This window comes from Pistacia vera, unplaced genomic scaffold (assembly GCF_008641045.1).
Source record: "Pistacia vera cultivar Batoury unplaced genomic scaffold, PisVer_v2 Contig899, whole genome shotgun sequence".
NCBI classification, from domain to species: Eukaryota; Viridiplantae; Streptophyta; class Magnoliopsida; order Sapindales; family Anacardiaceae; genus Pistacia; species Pistacia vera.
The window spans coordinates 37,588-60,288 of NW_022196777.1; the positions used below are offsets into that span (position 1 = coordinate 37,588).

At 35.6% G+C, this 22,701-nt stretch overlaps 1 protein-coding gene across 1 annotated transcript; it reads right to left on the bottom strand.

The window, feature by feature from the left end:
- Positions 1-10,436: 10,436 nt before the first annotated feature.
- Positions 10,437-22,677, bottom strand: LOC116119678. Its single transcript, XM_031405628.1, has 3 exons — positions 21,803-22,677; positions 10,785-11,092; positions 10,437-10,474 (listed from the first exon to the last, which is right to left on the bottom strand). The coding sequence occupies exons 1-3, from the start codon at positions 22,654-22,656 to the stop codon at positions 10,437-10,439; spliced, it is 1,200 nt and encodes a 399-aa protein (XP_031261488.1). The 5' UTR covers positions 22,657-22,677.
- Positions 22,678-22,701: the final 24 nt, after the last annotated feature.

The following is a 22,701-nucleotide window of genomic DNA, read 5'->3' on the forward strand; positions in this document are numbered from 1 at the left end:
GACTTCAATAGAAAGAGGAGAAGTAACATGTTAACAAAAAATATCCAACTACAAGATATAACCTCCAATGCGAAGTTTGAAAAGTCACTATACTTGGTGGAAAATCTCAATTAAAAATATATAGAAACAGAAAGGCTATAACATAAATACAAGTCAACAACTACAGAAGCACTTGGTATCAAATGAGAGTATTACAAAAGATTCCAGCTTATAGAATTAAATGTTTAACCAACAAGGCTTAGATTTATTGATAGTAAATCCTCGTGGGTCTAGTGGACTGCATTCTTGACAGAATCATGGACAATCATTCCTTTTTGGCCTTATTTATCTTTTGCCTTCACAAGAATAAGTTATATTAGCTTATAGGTACTACTAGTAGACTCATAAAAACAAACGATACTAGGAGACCTAGAGTTATGTTCAATTCACACTCTAACTTTGATACCATCTGAATAATCATTAGTAATAGTTACACATGGATACACTCTTGCCACCAAATTTCACTATCACCTTATTTTTCTCTTATCCATTTTTCCTTTATAATGCAACAAAAGTCAAAGAATAGTAGTAATTTCTAGTCAACATTTGGAAACACCATCACAAGTTAAGAATCTAAACAAATTAGTCTATTCAAGGGCAAAAACAACTCAATACAAAATAAGTGTTAAGTCATTAATGCACAAAACAATAGTCCTACTTTATGAGAAACTTTAAGATTCATACATAGCTTTCCGTAATCAAATATATCAACTCTAAATTATCAATAAAAAATAGCAAGAACTAAAGTAACATATACAATAGTCAAAAGTAAGCAACAATTGAGTTGAAATTCAGACCACATATAAGCTGTCAGGAAACATCACATCTAGCCCTTGATGAAGTGAAGTAAAGAATTCAAACATCAATTCATGCCCTTGGCCATAGTTACCATATAGAACTAAAAGAGGCAGATAAAAAGGAAACACAGTCTACACAATTTCAGCTCTAGCATGAAAAAAGTTTTTTTTTCACATCATAAATCAAAGCCACAAACACTCTACTTCAAAGTAACAAATATTCGTAGGGTTTGTCAATTACAGAGCCTATGACACTAGCTATCAGCAACAAAATGCAATTAAAATAAAAACTACTCAGTAAAAACAAGATGAAATAGAAAGTCCAGCACAACTTTCAGATAATTTCACATCAAAATGTGGCCTCACAGCATCTAAATGCCTAAAAATGTAATCTCATAGTAATGCAAAACAACAATACAGCTAAATGCAAAATTTCATATAAAATTAGGGCTACGAGAACAGAATCTCAAAGACCATTGAAACAGAGCACCATTGTGAAAGCCACCATCGAGATGCTTATAGAAAATATGTTAATATAATGCTGGTTAACAACACAAGACCTTAGGGGCCACATGTAAGAATGTTAAGCAAAATATTGCGCAGCAAGCATAAAAGTCAAGAGCTGCAGTAATAAAATATCACACAAAAAATTTGCTTTCTACTGAAGCACCTGAACTTAAGAAAATGTCATTATCTCTAGAGAGTCCCCCAATATTTTATTATGCCTAGGAGACAAAATTCTAATTAGGGGACTGGAGTTCAGTCTGTCGATTGACATTCCATATGAATCCATCCTAAATCCACAAAATGTACAAACAAGAAACTGAGACACAAATAATCCTGGTAGACAATTTACAAGAAATCATAAGGCAAAACATAATCTTTTGGCAGATTAGAAGGTATACCCCGGTAAACATTTACAAAAAATCATAAGCAAAGCATAATAGAAATGATTCTTATTGACAGATATCATCAGATCAAGAAGTTCTAAAACCAGAAACTGGAGAGGCCTTCAAAATAAGTAATATTAAAAGACAACATGCAAAGCCACACAAGAATATTCCAAACCAATATGCAAAAAGGCCAAAATCAAGCAAGATAAAGCCATCAACTTATTGAGAAAAAAAGAGTGGATAAATCACTGTCTAATGCATGATCGGGCTGCAACTGATAACATTGAAGAACAGAAAATTTTTAGGACTGTAGTGATACTCATGCTAAAGACATAAGTAGCAAAAAATGTGCCAACTAATTAGCTAAAACCTTATCAGAAGCATATTTACAAAACTTTTGTTAAGGTTCACAATGCACTTTTTTCCTGTGAAGGGCTGTTTTAGAATTCTCTTTTGTTTTCGGAAGTCCTGGGTATACTGATGTTAGTTTTTTTTTCTTTTTCCAGTTTTGCTAGTGGACATACTTGTTATGTTTGTAAGTTTCAACAAATAATGGTTTCTTATAAAATAAAAAATAGAAGGTCCAAAAAGTACAGTTAACAACAAGATGATCATAAAAGAAAAATATAATGAGAGTTTACAAGTTTAATAAGCTAAACAGCTCTACAGCAAGTGTGTTTTTCTAGAAACTCCATTTGTAGTTACGTATCATGCACTCATTAACCACAGAATTTTAATGAAATCATCAAAAGTGTAAATGTGTTCAAACGTTAAACCACTATTGTCCATGCATGTTCTCCTACCATATCAGTTCTTACTATCAGTCCTGAATCCTAAAATATAATAAAAGAAAGAATTAAAGGTTCTGAAATCGCAAAAGCACCTACCAACTTATCTTGGCTACAAAATCATAGCCATGTGCAAATTACTGAAAATATGAGCTTCCGAACTAATTTATGTCAACACTGGAACATGTTCATTCTAAATATCAGCCTATAGTCATCATGAAAACAAAAATCACTATAGTACAGAGTTCCCCGGCAAAAAAGCAAAGTGTATGTGTTCTCCTGATAAGAATTGACCGATCAACCAAAAACATGCAAAATGATTGTAAATGACTGGAAAAGAGTAGGAAAAAAAAACAATGACACATTGGTCAATACATAATCCCATTATTATGGGAACAAGCACATCTGTTGACACATAGAGAAAAGCAAATGAAACACTAGACATATATTCTTAAAATTAGATATAAAGTTATCTCATGTAAACAAGATCAAAAAATAAAACCTACTTATTAAATTCCAAATGTTTCCTCAAATTCTAAATCACCCCACATTCCCTTCCTTTTTAGGTCCAAAGTGTTCTACAAACAGTTGCTTCTGCAAAATCTAAACAGAATAACCACTAATAAACTGTCAGCCACATTTACCGTAATTTATCCGCTTTGGAAAAGAAACTATCCAGCTGCAGGAAAAAAAATAAAGAATTCAGTCATATTGCAATACATGAAGTAAAATAATGATCTTTTTACAAGCATTCAACTCCTTGGCATTAATTCATACAGACAAATCAAGTTTAATACAAGCAGTGACCACCTTAAATTTGATTAACCAAAGCTAAAAACAATTCATACTGGAAGTTGCACCACACCCATCCGACAAAAATTCCGCAATCAGCTACACTGGTAGAAAGACAATAACCAATCCAACTTCCAGTTATGAAAAGTTGTATATGAACATTACCAAAAAGTTAACACACAAGCATGAGACCTTGATTAAAACGTTTAGAATGAAAAGCACAAGCATTTAATGGATATGTCTTCCAAGAAAGTTTCTACACCATTCATATTGTCCTTACTATGCAAAATAAAGGTGGTGACAATGCTAAGACAAAAATAAGATCTAAAAACATATCTTCAAAGTCACCCTACCAAGCACACAAGCCTTAAAATAGCAGCAATAGAGTAAGCCACTAATTCTGTAATCAAAATTTTTAAGAGGAAGAGAGAGACCATGCTGCAGCTTGTCTAACCTGCAAGGGAATGTCCTCACACAACATAAACTTTAAACTCATACACCCACATCTAACGTTATGCAACGGAAACATAAACTCTAACGCAGCTATTGAATATAATAATAACAAGTAGTAAACAGAAATAAATGGCCAAAATTAAATGTAAAAATAAGATTGTAATATTATTGTATTGGGTATTTGTTATATCGCCCAAAAGTTTGTAATATTGTTTGGAGATAGTGGAGTTTTCTCTTGCAGCGCCCAAGCGTAGGTTACAATACCGAACTCGTTAATTCTTAGTATTCTTTATTTTTGCATTTAATTTTGAAGAACTTGATGGTGGATTTGTTTATATGGGCAATGATGATGCTTGTAAAACAACTGGGATAGGTTCAATTCGTTGAAGAATCATGATGGCAAATAGAACTCTGACAGATGTTCGGTATGTACCGAAGTTGAAAAAGAATCTCATTTCTTTGGGAGCCTTGGAATCTAAGGCTTCACGGTGAATATGCGAGATGGAATTCTAAAGTTTCTTCAAGCGCTCTGTGGTAATGAAGGTACAAGGAGAAACAACTTGTATTACTAAAATGGTAGTACGTTATTGAAACGACAGCTGCAGTCGTACAAAAGGATGCAGATTCAAAATGTTCAAACTGTGGCATATGCGTTTGGGGCATGCAGATGAAAAAGTCTTACTTAGTTTGGTGAACAAGGCTTATTGAAAGGTGCAAAGACCTGAGCTGGATTTCTGTGAGCATTGTGTTCTGGGAAAACAGACGAGTGAAATTCGGCACCGCAATCATAATACTACGGTATTTTGGATTATGTTCACTCTAAGTGTGGGTACCTACCAAAACAACATTTTGGGAGGTATGCACTATTTGTCACTTTGAGATGATTTTCCAGAAGAGTTTGGTGTATGTGATGAAAACTAAAGATAATGTATGGTGTTTTCCTTAAATGGAAAAAGATGATTGAGACTCAGACTAGCAAAAGATCAAGTAGCTACGTACAGATAATGGTGGGCAATATTGTAGTGACCGGTTTTGAAAGTTGCTAAGATAAAGGTATAGTACGTCACTGTACAATAAGAAATACACCACAACAAAATGGGGTGGGAGAACGCATGAATCGAACTATACTGGAGAAAGTTCATGTATGTTGTCCAATTCTGGGTAGGAAAAGAGTTTTGGATTGAGCAGTTTATATGCATGTCATCTTATAATCGTCTACCGTCAACTGCAATTGAAGACAAGACGCGATTGAGGTATGGTCTGAAAAACATGTTTCTGATTATGACTCTTTACATTTTTTGGTTCCACTGCTTATTATCATGGGAAAGAATCTAAGTTAGATCCTAGAGCAAAGAAAACAGTATTCATGAGGATTACCTCAAGTGTGAAAGGAATCGTCTTTGGTGTCCAAGTTCAAGAAAATACTGTTTAGTAGGGTGTGACATTTGATGAGTCTTCTATGTTAAAAAAGAAAAAAGAAGCCAATGAAGGTTTCAGTACTCCACAGCAGGTGGAGCATACTCAGCACAGGTGAATTTAAAACAACATCAGTTAGTCCAGCTAGAAATGAGACTCCTATGATAGAGGAGTTTATTGGAGATGAAGAAGAGATTTCCCAAGAACCTCAAAAGAATCTATTGCCGTTAATAGGCCAAGACGAGAAATTCGCAAGCTTGCTCGTTTGCTGATACGGGGCCTATGCACTCCAATTGAAGATGGTGAAGTTCCTTCCACTTATAATGAAGTAGTAGCAGTTCAAAATTGTAAGTGAAAGAAAGCTATGAAAGATGAGATGCAGTCTCTCCATAAGAATGAAACTTGGGAGGTAGTTCAATTACCAAGAATAAAAAGCAATTGGGTGCAAATGGGTATATGCAAAGAAAGAAAGATTTTCAAATTTGAAAGACATCCGATACAAAGCAAGGTTGGTGGCGAAAGGCTACACTCAAAGGAAGGAATAGATTTCAATGAGATATTTCTCCAGTTGTAAAACATTCTTCCATTAGAATTTCGTTGGCTGGTTGCTCAGATGAATCTTGAACTAATTCAACTTGATGTGAAAACTGCGTTTCTACTCGGTGATTTGGAAAGGAAATCTATATGATCAGCCAGAAGGATTTAGGATTATTAGGAAGGAAGATGAGGTTTGTAAACTGAAAAGACGCTTTATGGTTTGAAACAATCTCCGAGGCGTGGTACAAGCGATTTGATGGTTTATGATAGGTCAGAAGTACACAAGAAGCAAATTGACAACGTGTGTATTTTCAAAGGCTACAAGGTGATACTCTCATTATCTACTCTTATATGTTGATGATATGTTGATTGCTTCGAAAACGTAGAAGAAATTGAGAAGTTAAAGGCTAACTAAATCAAGAATTTGAGATGAAGGATTTAGGAGAAGCCAAGAAGATTCTCAGTTATGGAGATAATTAGAGACAGAGGAAATGGCAGTTTGTTTGACACAAAAGCAGTTCTACAAAAGCCTTACACAGTTTGGCATAACTGAAAGTAAAAATCTGTAAATACTCCACTGCTCCTCATATAAAGTTAGTGCATCATTATCCAAATACGCATGAAAAAGAGAGTATATGTCAAAAGTTCCGTATTCAAATGCGGTTGGTAGCTTGATGTATTCAATGGTGTGTACTAGGCCCGACATTTCACATGCAGTTGGAATTGTGAGCAGGTATAGCATGATCTTGTAAAGGACATTGGCAAGCTGTGAAGTGAATTTTACAATATATAGGTATTGTAAACATTGGTTTGGTTTTTGAAGATGAAAATCTTAGTTAATTTGTTGTGGCTATGTGATTCTGATTATGCTGGTGATTTGGAAAGCGTTGGTCAACTACTGGATATGTATTTACTCTTGTAGAGCTCCAGTAAGTTGAAAATCTTCTTTGCAGTCTACAGTTGCTTTGTCTACTACAGAGGCAGAATATATGGCATTACAGAGGCTGTAAAAGAAGCTATTTGGTTACAAGGGCTATTGGATGAATTGAAAAGTAGTCAGAAGAAGATCACTATCTATTCTGACAGTCATAGTGCTATTCACTTAGCAAGAATCCATATTCCACTTTCGCACCAACATATAAATGTTCGTGACCACTTGTGTGCAGGAAATCATTACTGAAGGAAGAATCTCATTAGAGAAGATTGGATACTGAGAATCCTGTAGATATTTTAACGAAAGTAGTGACAATGATCAAGTTCAATCAGTTTAAACTTTATCAACACCTGCGAGCTTGATTGTGCCTTTGGCGCATTTGAAGGTGTTGCAAAATTTGACAGAAGAATACAAAACATTGAGGGTTTGCCAATTTGCCAAGGTGGAATTTGTTGAAAAATGCTCATTTAGCAAAATCACATGGGGTAGAAGTGATAATAGAGAAAGGTTAAGGACTTATATGTAATAGGCCAAAAAGTAGTTGTTCTCACATTGCTTAGGAATGAAAAAGTGAGAAATATTGGGACCCAAATCATTGTTATTTGTATCCCAAGTTGTATTTCCTTTACACTCTTGTATAGGATTCTTTCTTAAGGACCTTTAGATTTAAAAGTTTGTTGTATCTTCCCTTGTTTTGGGTATTGTTGTTTGCCCAAAGTTTGTAATATGTGTTGAAGATAGTGAGTTTTCTTTTGCAACGCTCAAGGACGTAGGTTACAATACCGAACCTCGTTAATTCCTAGTATTCTTTATTTTTGGATGAAACATTCAAAGATGAACCTAAGGCTAGTTGTTAATTGGATTCTTCCAGATGAGTTGGATCATCTTATATTACACTTCTTCATAGAAAGAAAAATTGTCCTTTGAAGAAGTTTGTTCTGCTCTATCCAATCATGAAATTCGAAAAAAGATCAGAAGGAGAATAGAGAGAGTAGAGAAGCACTTGTCGTAAGAGGGCGGAGTCAAAATCAGAGTCCTAAGAAGGAGAGAAGAAGAAGATCTCGTTCAAAGGAAAACTCATTAGGGATCAATGTCTTTTGACGTGAGAAAGGCATTGGAAGAAAGATTGTACGAAGTTTCAAAGAAAGAGGGCAAAGGTTTCTGATGCATACGTTGTTGACGTGAAAAGATGAGTCAATTTTCTTCTAGTTAGCCTACCATCCACCTCGGATCAAATGAGTGGATTATGGATCAGATGTACCTATCATATGTGTCCTCCACAAGGAGTGGTTCTTTAATTTTGAAGAATTTGATGGTGGAGTTGTTTATATGGGCAATAATGCTTGTAAAACAATGGATATGTTCAATTCGGTTGAAGAATCATGAGGCTAACAGAACTCTGACAGATGTTCGTATGTACCGAAGTTGAAAAAAAAAACTCCACTATCCTAAACAATATTACAAACTTTTGGACAATACAACAAATACCCAAAACAAAGGGGAGATACAACAAAACTTTTAAACTAAAGGGTCCTTAATAAAATAACTCTATACAGAGAAGTGTAAAGGAAATACAACTTGGGATACAAATAACAATGATTTGGGTCGATCAAAACCTACAACTGGCATAAGGACGCCAAACGAAGTTGGTTTCCCCCCAATTTGAATACCCTGTGGCATGTAGTCCTCACTCAAGATTCCTAACACCATCTCCAAGCCAAAAACTAATCCCAGTTATGACAAGTTTGGCAAAAACTAAGTAGGAACATAAATAATGTGCCACAAAATGACTAAAGTAGCTAATCAAACCCACCCAAAATTGGCAAATCCGAATCAGATTGGTTTACCACTATAAATCCAACATGCAGTTTGATCTGATTTATGAATTGTAAGAAAAATTACAATCAATATATATTTAAGTGATGCAAGCTAATAATGGACTCAGCTTGATACGGCATGTCCCAACACATACTTCTGACTTTTTTTCCAGGGAACAAGAAATACTTTTAGATGGTCAAACAGTAGATAGAGTAATAAGGGAAAAAAGAACATGCAACCGTCTGACTGCCAATGCATCAATTTTCAACAGGTTACTATTTGACTGTTCTCGCTAGTTGCCAATCTCTCTAGAGTTTCTAAATTCCTTGTTTTCTGAAAATGTCAGTTGCTTAACAATAAAAACTTCAAAGCAATGTTGATGTCTCTTGTTTATTGAAATAAAAGCAAGGGGCAGGTTTCAAAGACTCCAATATGATGTGAAGAAGCACATAAAATGCAAGTTGTGACATAAGAGCTTTAGTATATGGAAAGATTAGTAACAACTCATTAGTCACCCTTACTGAAACGTGCATGCCTGCAGAGTTCTTATCACTATCACATTGATCAGAGGGGAAAAATGAAAAAGCAAATAAAATAATAAAGAGGCAAATAAGCAATATCAAAGTCTTCAAAAACAATAAAAGCACTTGAATATATTATTATGCAACTTAAGCTAGAGAAGCTTCACAGGTAAATCATTAATAATGGCTTAGCCCAACAATTTTGCAGTAAGGCTTCAAGTCCTTTTATCTTGATTGGCTCAAGGGTTAACCCAAACCTAACAGGAAGTTTAAGCTAGGCCTGATTTGAGTCTTTTGGTGAATCCCGGCAATCTTGGGCCAATCACTGAAATTTGCCACCTCACAGCCTATACTTGATTACAACCTGGTGCTTAAAGTCTCCAACTAGATACACATATCTGCTGAGAGGACCCAGCATATATCTCACAACCACTTAACGTCAGTCAATTTCCCCAATGATTTAACATACATAAACTTTCCCCAAAAGCTGACAATAAATCATGAAGTCTCCTGTCCTATCTTTTAAGCACTCTTGTGTCTATTACAAAAAGAAAAGAAAAGAAAAGAAAAGAAAACACAGAAACATATGTATCCACAGAAAATGTTATATGAAACTCTTTAAATGTGGGTGATTCAAGTCAGGACTCATCTACAGATTACATAAATCCAAGGGACAATTCACCAGAAATGGCTGAGAACGTAGTATAGTATACTTGTGTCAAGAGAATAAAGAGGTCTCACCAATTGCAAGAGCAATTCAGAAGATCAGATAACCAAAAATAAATAAAAAAATCAGGAACAATAAGGTCCCTAAACAAATTAGGGATAAAAAAGAAAAGCAATAAAACTGTATCACCTCACAGAATAAGCAAGACAACCAACACAATAAATTATGGGGACCCTAGTATTAACAAAATGTAACGCACGGCAATATTTAACCTCTCAAATAAGAATTCTTACAGAACATGATAAACCAATATGTATGCATGCACAGAGTACACTCCATGATCCAAATAGATTCTCAAGCAATTAGTTTAATAAAGCATTGAGACCGATAATAAAACAAGTAAATAAATTAGTTATCAAATAACATGAACAAAAAAGAAGTGAAGAAGACTGTCAAATATGGATAACAATTAGGGCTGGAGGCTCAAGGTCACTGTAGGACAGTAGGAGAAAGAAAGAAGGAAAAAGAGGACAAATAAAGTGTATATGGAAGACTCCACAAAGTCATAATCACACACGCTAAGGGACAGCTACACATGTCCATGCTCACCAGGCAGCTCTAGGTCGTCTTCCTTCTTAAGAAAATGTAATACGAAACAAAAAATATCCCCACAAATTGTCTGATCAAAGTAACAATAATTAATGACAACAGTGGTGCAAAGACAAAATAGAACCCTTCAGCACAAGCAAGTTGTGCTCCTTAGTGAATCAAAAACACCATCTTACCGCTCGCCAAGGTTGCTTTTTGTATGCTGAAAACCTGTCTCAGTTGATATGTAGTGGTGTCGTCACCAAGTGAAGGAGTGATGGGTCAGAGAAGTTTCAAAAAAATGACTGTTAGTCATGGCTATTCATAGGTTACAAGATAGCACATATCTTTCAAAAAACATGAGTCAAACCAAAATGGTTTCAGATTGATATAACAATTATATGATATCAATCAGAATCTACCGGATCATGGAAATACAAAGCACAACCTATAGACAGGGGACTTGTGATTAACAGATGTCCAAATAATACCAGTGTACATAGCAATTACAATGATAAAGAAATGAAGGGGCACATTATACCTCTTATTGTTTTATCCATTGCTTTGTTTCCCAATCCTTCCATGCGCCCATCTTTACCCTTCCCCGTAATTGTATTATGAATTATCACAGTGGGTGGCCATATAATCATATCATCCTGATTTGCTGCTGCTTCATCAGGAGGTAAAAACTGATAGGCTTTAGAGTTATCAGGAGGCTTCGAGTAATTCCATCCCATTAATACACAAAGAGCTTTATACAAGCCCAAATGATCCACACGCAAGTCAGCATTATCTGAGTTGTACGTGTGCATTATCAGGCCATGCATATCGTGGAAATCTTTTGAAGACCTGTAATTTTGCATATCAAGGGCATTGAACAATGATGATTCATTAATTCCTCTCAGAAATCACTATAAGCCCACAAGTCGGAACTCAAAAGACAATAAAGACAATGAATACAATAGTTTGACCGTAAATTCAAGGTACATATAGAATACAAGTAATATGTATGTTATGTTAGCGAAGCCAAAAAATCAAAGTGATCATCAAGCTAGACGAAAGCAATAACTCCACAAGTTGAAGAAATAACTAATTTGACCATTGCATCAAAATAAATAATCTTCTTGAGAAGCATTTAAGCAAGATCATTTGTCTTCTGAAGCACGGAATGGAAGTTCAAAGTGCACTAGAATTAACATAGAACCAGATTTACAAGCAACTTCATCCCAAAAGGACAGGAAAGCTAGTTTGCACTGAAAATGACTGAAGAACAGACATAATGAGACCTATAATGAGTTGCCACAACCCAAGAGAACATAATACACTTTAAACAGAATCATGAAGACACTTTCAGAGGCCCGCACTATTGCAGGGCGCACTTCAGCATAGAAATTTTTTTTAAAACACTTTGTCAGAAAATTAGAAAGTGCTACTGACATTTAGCAAATGGTATAAAAATACATCTTTAAGAAAGCAATTTGGTTTACCAAGAATAGCGGAATGTGTTAAAAATAAGAAATATGCTTTGTCAAGGATAATAGATTGGTTTCTGCCCCGGTTTTTGCTCCTTTCACAATAAACAGCATAATGATAAATAAGACAAGTGGAAGTTAGTTGAGATGATTAGGTGTTAGTTTCTACACGAGGCTATATTGACTTCAATAGAAAGAGGAGAAGTAACATGTTAACAAAAAATATCCAACTACAAGATATAACCTCCAATGCGAAGTTTGAAAAGCCACTTATACTTGGTGGAAAATCTAAATTAAAAAATATATAAGAAACAGAAAGGCTACAACATAAATACAAGTCAACAACTACAGAAGCACTTGGTATCAAATGACAGTATTACAAAAGATTCCCAGCTTATAGAATTAAATGTTTAACTCAACAAGGACTTAGATTTATTGATAGGTAAATCCTCGTGGGTCTAGTGGACTGCATTCTTGACAGAATCATGGACAATTCATTCCTTTTTGGCCTTATTTATCTTCTTGTCCTTCACCAAGAATAAGTTATATTAGCTTATAGGTACTACTAGTAGACTTCATTACAAACAAACGATACTAGGAGACCTAGAGTTATGTTCAATTCACACTCTAACTTTGATACCATCTAAATAATCATTAGTAATAGTTACACATGGATACACTCTTGCCACCAAATTTCACCATCACATTATTTCTTCTCTTTATCCATCTTTCCTTTATAATGCAACAAAAGTCAAAGAATAGTAGTAATTTCTCTGTCAACCATTTGGGAAACACCATCACAAGTTAAGAATCATAACAAATTAGCTCTATTCAAGGGCAAAAACAACTCAATACAATAATAAGTGTTAAGTCAATTAATGCACAAAACAATAGTCCTACTTTATGAGAAACTTTAAGATTCATACATAGCTTTCCGTAATCAAATATAATCATTACTCTAAATTATCAATAAAAAATAGAAAGAACTAAAGTAGACATATACACTAGTCAAAAGTAAGCAAAAATTGACTTGAAATTCAGACCACATATAAGCTGTTAGGAAACATCACATCTCAGCCCTTGATGAAGTGAAGCAAAGAATTCAAACATCAATTCACGCCCTTGGCCACTAGTTACCAGTATATGAACTAAAAAGAGGCAGATAAAAAAGGAAAACACTCTACTTCAAAGTAACAAATACTCGTAGGGTTTGTCAATTACAGAGCCTATGACACTAGCTATCAGCAACAAAATGCAATTAAAATAAAAACTACTCAGTAAAAACACGATGAAATAGAAAGTCCAGCACACAACTTTCAGATAATTTCACATCAAAATATGTGCTTCCACAGCATCTAAATGCCTAAGAAATGTAATCTCATTAGTAATGCAGAAACAACAGAACAGCTAAATGCACAAATTTCATATAAAATTAGGGCTACAAGAACAGAATCTCAAAGACCATTGAAACAGAGCACCATTATGAAAGCCACCATTCCGAGATGCTTATAGAAAATATGTTAATATAATGCCCTGGTTAACAACACAAAGACCTTAGGGGCCACATGTAAGAATGTTAAGCAAAATATTGCGCAGCAAGCATAAAAGTCAAGAGCTACAGTAATAAAATATCACACAAAAAATTTGCTTTCCTACTAAAGCACCTAACTTAAGAAAATGTCATTATCTCTAGAGAGTCCCCCAATATTTTTATTATGCCTAGGAGACAAAATTCTTAATTAGGGGACTGGAGTTCAGTCTGTCGATTGACAGTTCCATGTGAATCCATCCTAAATCCACAGAATATACAAACAAGAAACTGAGACACAAATAATCCTGGTAGACAATTTACAAGAAATCATAAGGCAAAACATAATCTTTTGGCAAGATTAGAAGGTATACCCCGGTAAACATTTACAAAAAATCATAAAGCAAAGCATAATAGAACTGATTCTTATTGACAGATATCATCAGATCAAGAAGTTCTAAAACACAGAAACTGGAGTAGGCCTTCAAAATAAGTAATAGTTAAAAGACAACATGCAAAGCCACACAAGAATATTCCAAACCAATATGCAAAAAGGCCAAAATCAAGCAAGATAAAGCCATCAACTTATTGAGAAAAAAAAAGAGTGGATAAATCACTGTCTAATGCATGTATCAGGCTTGCAACTGATAACATTGAAGAACAGAAAATTTTTAGAACTGTAGTGATACTCATGCTAAAGACATAAGTCTGCAAAAAATGTGCCAACTAATTAGCTAAAACCTTAGTCAGAAGCATATTTACAAAACTTTTGTTAAAGGTTCACAATGCACTTTTTTCCTTGTGAAGGGCTGTTTTAGAATTCTCTTTTTGTTTTCGGAAGTCCTGGGTATACTGATGTTAGTTTCTTTTTTTCTTTTTCCAGTTTTGCTAGTGGACATACTTGTTATGTTTGTAAGTTTTAATGGTTTCTTATAAAATAAAAAATAGAAGGTCCAAAAAGTACAGTTAACAACAAGATGATCATAAAAGAAATTATAAATGATAGTTTACAAGTTTAATAAGCTAAACAGCTCTACAGCAAGTGTGTTTTTGTCTAGAAACTCCATTTTGTAGTTACGTATCAATGCACATTAACCACAGAATTTTAATGAAATCATCAAAAGTGTAGAATGTGCTCAAACAGTTAAGCCACTATTGACCACATGCATGTTCTCCTACCATATCAGTTCTTACTATCAGTCCTGAATCCTAAAACATAATAAAAGAAAGAATTAAAGGTTCTGAAATCGCAAAAGCACCTACCAACTTATCTTGGCTACAAAATCATAGCCATGTGCAAATTACTGAAAATATGAGCTTCCGAACTAATTTATGTCAACACTGGAACATAGTTCATTCTAAATATCAGCCTACTAGTCATCATGAAAAACAAAATCACTATAGTACAGAGCTTCCCAGGCAAAAAAGCAAAGTGTATGTGTTCTCCTGATAAGAATTGACCGATCAACCAAAAACATGCAAAATGATTGTAAATGACTGGAAAAGAGTAGGAAAAAAAACAATTGACACATTGGTCAATACATAATCCCATTATTATGGGAACAAGCACATCTGTTGACACATAGAGAAAAGCAAATGAAACACTAGACATATATTCTTAAAATTAGATATAAAGTTATCTCATGTAAACAAGATCAAAACATACAACCTACTTATTTAAATTCCAAATGTTTCCTCAAATTCTAAATCACCCCACATTCCCTTCCTTTTTAGGTCCAAAGTGTTCTACAAACAGTTGCTTCTGCAAAATCTAAACAGAATAACCACTAATTAAACTGTCAGCCACATTTACCGTAATTTATCCGCTTTGGAAAAGAAACTATCCAGCTGCAGGAAAAAACTCAAAGAATTCAGTCATAATTGCAATACATGAAGTAAAATAATGATCTTTTTACAAGCATTCAACTCCCTTGGCATTAATTCATTACAGACAAAATCAAGTTTAATACAGGCAGTGACCACCTTAAATTTGATTAACCAAAGCTAAAAACAAATTCATACTGGAAGTTGCACCACACCCATCCGACAAAAATTCCGCAATCAGCTACACTGGTAGAAAGACAATCAACCAATCCAACTTCCAGTTATGAAAAGTTGTAATATGAACATTACCAAAAAGTTAACACACAAGCATGAGACCTTGATTAAAACGTTTAGAAATGAAAAGCACAAGCATTTAATGGATATGTCTTCCAAGAAAGTTTCTACACCATTCATATTTGTCCTTACTATGCAAAATAAAGGTGGTGACAATGCTAAGACAAAAATAAGATCTAAAAACTATATCTTCAAAGTCACCCTACCAAGCACAAGCCTTAAAAATAGCAGCAATAGAGTAAGCAACTAATTCTGTAATCAAAATTTTTAAGAGGAAGAGAGAAGACCATGCTGCCAGCTTGTCTAACCTGCAAGGGAATGTCCTGACAACAACATATAACTTTAAACTCATACACCACCATCTAACTGTTATGCAACAGAAACATAAACTCTAACGCTAGCTATTGAATATAATAATAACAAGTAGTAAAGCAGAAATAAATGGCCAAAATTAAATGCAAAAATAAAGATTGTAATATTGTTGTATTGGGTATTTGTTGTATTGCCCAAAAGTTTGTAATATTGTTTGGAGATAGTAGAGTTTTCTTTTGCAGCGCCCGAGAACGTAGGTTACAATACCGAACCTCGTTAATTCCTAGTATTCTTTATTTTTGCATTTAATTTTGAAGAACTTGATGGTGGAGTTGTTTATATGGGCAATGATGATGCTTGTAAAGCAACTGGGATAGGTTCAATTCGGTTGAAGAATCATGATGGCTCAACTAGAACTCTGACAGATGTTCGGTATGTACCGAAGTTGAAAAAGAATCTCATCTCTTTGGGAGCCTTGGAATCTGAAGGCTTTACGGTGAATATGCAAGATGGAATTCTAAAAGTTTCTTCAGGCACTCTTGTGGTAATGAAAGGCACAAGGAGAAACAACTTGTATTACTATAATGGTAGTACGGTTATTGAAACGACAGTTGTAGTCATACAAAAGGATGCAGATTAAAAAATGCTCAAGCTGTGGCATATGCATTTGGGGCATGCAGGTGAAAAAGCCTTACTTAGTTTGGTGAATCAAGGCTTATTGAAAGGTGCAAAGACCTGTAAGCTGGATTTCTGTGACCATTGTATTCTGGGAAAACAGACAAGAGTGAAATTTCGGTACCGCAATCCATAATACTACGGGTATTTTGGATTATGTTCATTCTGATGTGTGGGGACCTACCAAAACAACATTTTTGGGAGGTATGCACTATTTTGTCACTTTTGTAGATGATTTTTCCAGAAGAGTTTGGGTGTATATGATGAAAACTAAAGATAATGTACTTGGTGTTTTCCTTAAATGGAAAAAGATGATGGAGACTCAGATTGGCAAAAAGATCAAGCAGCTACGTACAGATAATGGTGGGGAATATCGTAGTGATCCGTTTTTCAAAGTTTGCCAAGATGAAGGTATAGTACGTCACTTTACAGTAAGAAATACACCACAGTAGAATGGGGTGGCAGAACGCATGAATCGAACTATACTGGAGAAAGTTCGATGTATATTGTCCAATTCTAGGTTGGACAAAGAGTTTTGGGCTGAAGCAGTTATATATGCGTGTAATCTCATTAATCGTCAACTGCAATTGAAGGCAAGACGCCGATTGAGGTATGGTCTGGAAAACATGTTTCTGATTATGACTCTTTACATGTTTATGGTTCCATTGCTTATTATCATGTGAAAAAAGTCTAAGTCCTAGAGCAAAGAAAGCAGTATTCATGGGGATTACCTCAGGTGTGAAAGAATACCGTCTTTGGTGTCTAAGTTCGAAGAAAATACTGTTTAGTAGGGATGTGACATTTGATGAGTCTTTTATGTCAGAAAAGAAAACAAAAAGCCAGATGAAGGTTTTCAGTACTCCACAGCAGGTGGAGCATACTCAGCAACAGGTGAAGTTTAAAACAACATCAGTTAGCCCAGCTAGAAATGAGACTCCTATGATAGAGGAGTTTATTGGAGATGAAGAAGAAGATTCTTCCCAAGAACCTCAACAAGAATCTATTGTCGTTAATAGACCAAGACGAGAAATTTGCAAGCCTGCTCGTTTTGCTGATACGGTGGCCTATGCACTCACAATTGAAGATGATGAAGTTCCTTCCACTTATAATGAAGTAGCTAGCAGTTCCGAAAATTGTAAATGGAAGAAAGCCATGAAAGAAGAGATGCAGTCTCTCCATAAGAATGAAACTTGGGAGGTAGTTCAATTACCAAAGACTAAAAAGGCAATTGGATGCAAATGGGTATATGCAAAGAAAGAAGAATTTCCAAATTTGAAAGATATCCCATACAAGGCAAGGTTGGTGGCGAAAGGCTACACTCAAAAGGAAGGAATAGATTTCAATGAGGTATTTTCTCCAGTTGTAAAACATTCTTCCATTAGAATTTTGTTGGCCTTGGTTGCTCAGATGAATCTTGAACTAGTTCAACTTGATGTGAAAACCGCGTTTCTACAAGGTGATTTGGAAGAGGAAATCTATATGACTCAGCCAGAAGGATTTAGGATTATTGGGAAGGAAGATTGGGTTTGTAAACTGAAAAGATCGCTTTATGGTTTGAAACAATCTCCGAGGCAGTGGTACAAGCGATTTGATAGGTTTATGATGGGTCAGGAGTACACAAGAAGCAAATTTGACAACTGTGTGTATTTTCAAAGGCTACAAGGTGATACTCTCATTTATCTACTCTTATATGTTGATGATATGTTGATTGCTTCAAAGAATGTAGAAGAAATTGAGAAGTTAAAGGCTCAACTAAATCAAGAATTTGAGATGAAGGATTTAGGGGAAGCCAAGAAGATTCTCGGTATGGAGATAATTAGAGATAGAGGAAATGGCAAGGTTTGTTTGACACAAAAGCAGTATCTAAAGAAGGTCTTACAACGTTTTGGCATAACTGAAAGTACAAAACCTGTAAGTACTCCACTTGCTCCTCATATAAAGCTTAGTGCGTCATTATCTCCAAGTACGCATGAAGAACGAGAGTATATGTCAAAAGTTTCGTATTCAAATGTGGTTGGTAGCTTATGTATTCAATGGTGTGTACTAGGCCCGACATTTCACATGCAGTTGGAATTGTGAGCAGGTATATGCATGATCCTAGTAAAGGACATTGGCAAGCTGTGAAGTGGATTTTACGGTATATTATAGGTACTGTAAACATTGGTTTGGTTTTTGAACGGGATGAAAATCTTAGTCAATTTGCTATTGGCTACGTTGATTCTGATTATGCTGGTGATTTGGACAAGCGTCGATCAACTACTGGATATGTATTTACTCTTGCTAGAGCTCCAGTAAGTTGGAAATCTTCTTTGCAATCTACAGTTGTTTTGTCTACTACAGAGGCAGAATATATGGCAGCTGCAGAGGCTATAAAGGAAGTTATTTGGTTACAAGGGCTATTGGATGAATTGAAAATTAGTCAGAAGAAGATCACTATCTATTCTGACAGTCAGAGTGCTATTCACTTAGCAAAGAATCCAATATTCCACTTTCGCACCAAACATATAGATGTTCGTTACCACTTTGTGCGAGAAATCATTACTGAAGGAAGAATCTCATTAGAGAAGATTGGGACTACTGAGAATCCTGCAGATATTTTAACGAAAGTAGTGACAATGATCAAGTTCAATCACTGTCTGAACTTGATCAACATCCTGCGAGCTTGACTGTGCCTTTTGGCACATTTGAAAGTGTTGCAAAATTTGACAGAAGAATACAAAACTTTAAAGGTTTGCTAATTCGCCAAGGCGGAGATTTGTTGAAAAATGGCTTTTAGCAAAATCACATGGGGTAGAAGTGATAATGGAGAAATGTTTAAGGACTTACATGTAATAGGCCAAAAAGTTAGTTTGTCCCACATTGCTCAGGAATGAAAAATGGGAAACTTTTGAGGCCTATATATAAGGACCCAAATCATTGTTATTTGTATCCCAAGTTGTATTTCCTTTACACTTCTTTTGTATAGGGTTCTTTCATTAAGGACCCTTCACTTTAAAAGTTTTGTTGCATCTCCCCTTTATTTTGGGTATTTGTTATATTGCCCAAAAGTTTGTAATATTGTTTAGAGATAGTAGAGTTTTCTTTTGCAACGCCTGAACACGTAGGTTACAATACCGAACCTCGTCAATTCCTAATATTCTTTATTTTTGGATGACACATTCAAAGATGAACATAAGTCTACGTTGTTAATTGGATTTCTTCCGGATGAGTTGGATCATCTTAATATTACATTTCTTCATGGGAAAAAAAAATTGTCCTTTGAAGAAGTTTGTTCTGCTCTATCCAATCATAAAATTCGGAAAAAAGATCAGAAGGAGAATAGAGATGAGTCAGCAGAAGCACTTGTAGCAAGAGGGCGGAGTCAAAATCAGAGTCGTAAGAAGGAGAAAAGAGGAAGATCTCGTTGAAAAGGAAAACTCAATAGGGATCAATGTGCCTTTTGTTGTGAGAAAGGACATTGGAAGAAAGATTGTACGAAGTTGCAAAAGAAAGAGGGAAAAGCTGCTTCTGATGCATACGTTGTTGAACGTGAAGAAGATGAGTCATATTTCTGTCTAGTTAGCCTACCATCCACCTCTGGATCAAATGAGTGGATTATGGATTCAGGTTATACCTATCATATGTGTCCTCACAAGGAGTGGTTCTTTAATTTTGAAGAACTTGATGGTGAAGTTGTTTATATGGGCAACGATGATGATTGTAAAACAACTGGGATAGGTTCAATTCGGTTGAAGAATCATGATAGCTCGACTAGAACTCTGACAGATGTTCAGTATGTACCGAAGTTGAAAAAGAAAACTTCACTATCTCCAAACAATATTAAAGACTTTTGTGCAATACAACAAATACCAAAAACAAATGAGAGATACAACAAAACTTTTAAACTAAAGGGTCCTTAATTAAATAACCCTATACAAGAGAAGTGTAAAGGAAATACAACTTGGGATACAAATAACAATGATTTTGGTCCTTATATATAAGCCCCAAAAGTTTCCCACTTTTCATTCCTAAGCAATGTGGGACAAACTAACTTTTTGGCCTATTATATATAAGTCCCTAAACCTTTCTCCACTATCACTTCTACCCCGTGTGATTTTGCTAAATAAGCCATTTTTCAACACTAACCACAAGGAACCTATTAATAGAGGGTAAGCAACAATGGGAAGAAAGCAATCTTTTGATGACTTCCAAACTGAGAAAACCAATATCTTTATGCTGGTCTGCCATTCAAAGTCGATCTTAACTCCCAGCATTGATAATTTGAAACTTGCAGAATAATCCAAAACTATAAACACTCTCTAATTCTAAGAAAAAGTGCAAATAATTTCAAGCCCAAGCCATAAACATGAACAAATAATATAGCCTATATCCTCTAACCAAAACTCAATCTAGAGAACAGAAAAGGAGCATTTTTAAATGTTTGAATTCAAATTTTACTCAATTATCTGGCATTCCGCCTAAGAGAAGATAGTAAATAAATTGCAGATAATTTTGATAAATCTTTTACACACACAGACGGGAGTGTCCTGGCAGTGTCCTAATATATACAATTTCTGTAACACAGGAATGACCTCAACAGCTCATTTGGCCAGAAATTTCATTGTGAACACCCCAGCTGAGCATCTAAGAAACAAAATTAGCACACACTGCATCCAAGAATCAACATCAAATACCCTTTCCCCCAAACTGGCTATTCTATCTCTCTCTTTCTTATAAAGAAATAAAGAATAGCCAAAATAATGTTTTATAATAATTCAAAAACAAAATGGTCAATCAAACACAAGCAAAAAAATACGTCATCATCAATCTAGGAAGAAATAAACTGGACTGCTATTAGTTAATAAAAGAAAGACCACTAAATCCCTATAAAACTGTCTGTCTTTTTCACTCTTATATCGTCCATACATCTAATATTCCACATAACTGAAAAATGCAGGAAAGAGTAAAGCTTAAGCACTATCCCTTCTCATGCCAAAATGCAAAGAAACTTACTTTCACTTACTACATTAACAAAGAAAGGTACTCTGCTCAGCAAATTAAAATCCATACTTTTCTACTTTTGAGATTTGATAATTGCAAACCAGATAACCGCTGAATCTGACATGCAATACCAATTCCATGAATTATAGGCTCTAATCAAGCAATAACCAAGAACTGCATGCAATTTCCCATTCCCCATACATGTAACAAAGAAGACAAAAAGGAGATTCAAACATTTGTACTATGGATTTAACATAATTCTGCAACCCATATCCCAACGGATAAATTAACCTCTCCGCTCAACTAAAAGAACAAACTTTAAATCAGAACACATCCTTCTGTTGGCTTTTTTGACACAAAATAATACACTCTTATAGATGCATGTGTTGCTTATAAGTATGTCAAAACTAGTAATAATAAAAAAAATATTTCAATGGAACGCATAGAATCAAATTAAGCTAGAATTAATCAAACCTGCGACACGCAATACACTGAAGTCGTCCTTGCTTCCCGTTCTCCAAATAACTCTTCCTCTGCGCCACATTCTCATTAATGGCCTTCACGAAATGTAAAAACGCCTTGTTTAGGGCATTCTCATCTACCTCAAAATACTTATGCTTCACTACACTCTGACCACCACCAACACCATTTCTCATAAACTTGGAAAGCCTCAATTCCTCTTCAAACGGCCCACTCGTTCCCGCCAAACCCTCGCCGCTAGGGTTCACATATTGCAAATCATCACCGTACTTCCTCTTCATCGGTCCCACCCCGTCGGGCCCACCAATCGGTTTGTTCCAAAACTCCCGATTGTCACGAAACCCTCCCACTTCGGGACTCAATTGTGGCGGAAACCGATTACCGAAATCGTTCCGTAAAAAGCGGTGGGAGGGGTCCACGTGGCGGGGAGTGAAGTCGTAATCAGGCGGAAGGGCGAAGTAGGAGCGGACGCTGCCGTCGGCGAGGATAATTGTACGGCGGTCGAGCATGTGAAAACCGTAAGCAGGAGGTGGTGGTGGGTCAGAGAAGGGGAAAGGAGGTCCGGGTGGAGTGAATGGGGCGTGGGCGGGGTCGGGTAGGGGTTTAGATTGGACGGGAGTGGGTGGTTTGGGAGAGGGGTTGGATTTTCGGTCGGAAGGTGGCTGTTTGGGTGATTCCCAGCGGGATTTACGGTGGGATGAAGTGGCGGAGGTGGAGGCGGATGGGCCTTTATTGGAAGAGGACTTGGGGTGGTTGCCACCGGCCATCCCTTTAGAGTTTGCTGGAGTGTTTATGGGAAAGAAGGTTGTGCGTGAGTGCGCGTGCGAGTGATTCTTCTGTTTGTTCATTCTATTGATGTTCTTCTTCTTTCTTCTCTTTGGGAAGAACTGTCA

What these genes read in the sequence shown, in the direction of transcription:
- LOC116119678 (XM_031405628.1), bottom strand. Translation starts at nt 22,656, where the DNA reads ATGAACAAACAGAAGAATCACTCGCACGCGCACTCACGCACAACCTTC. An exon ending in CAGTGTATTGCGTGTCGCAG is followed by an intron (nt 11,093 to 21,802) that starts GTTTGATTAATT and finishes GCAAAATTACAG; the next exon opens with GTCTTCAAAAGATTTCCACG. An exon ending in AATGGATAAAACAATAAGAG is followed by an intron (nt 10,475 to 10,784) that starts GTATAATGTGCC and finishes CAACTGAGACAG; the next exon opens with GTTTTCAGCATACAAAAAGC.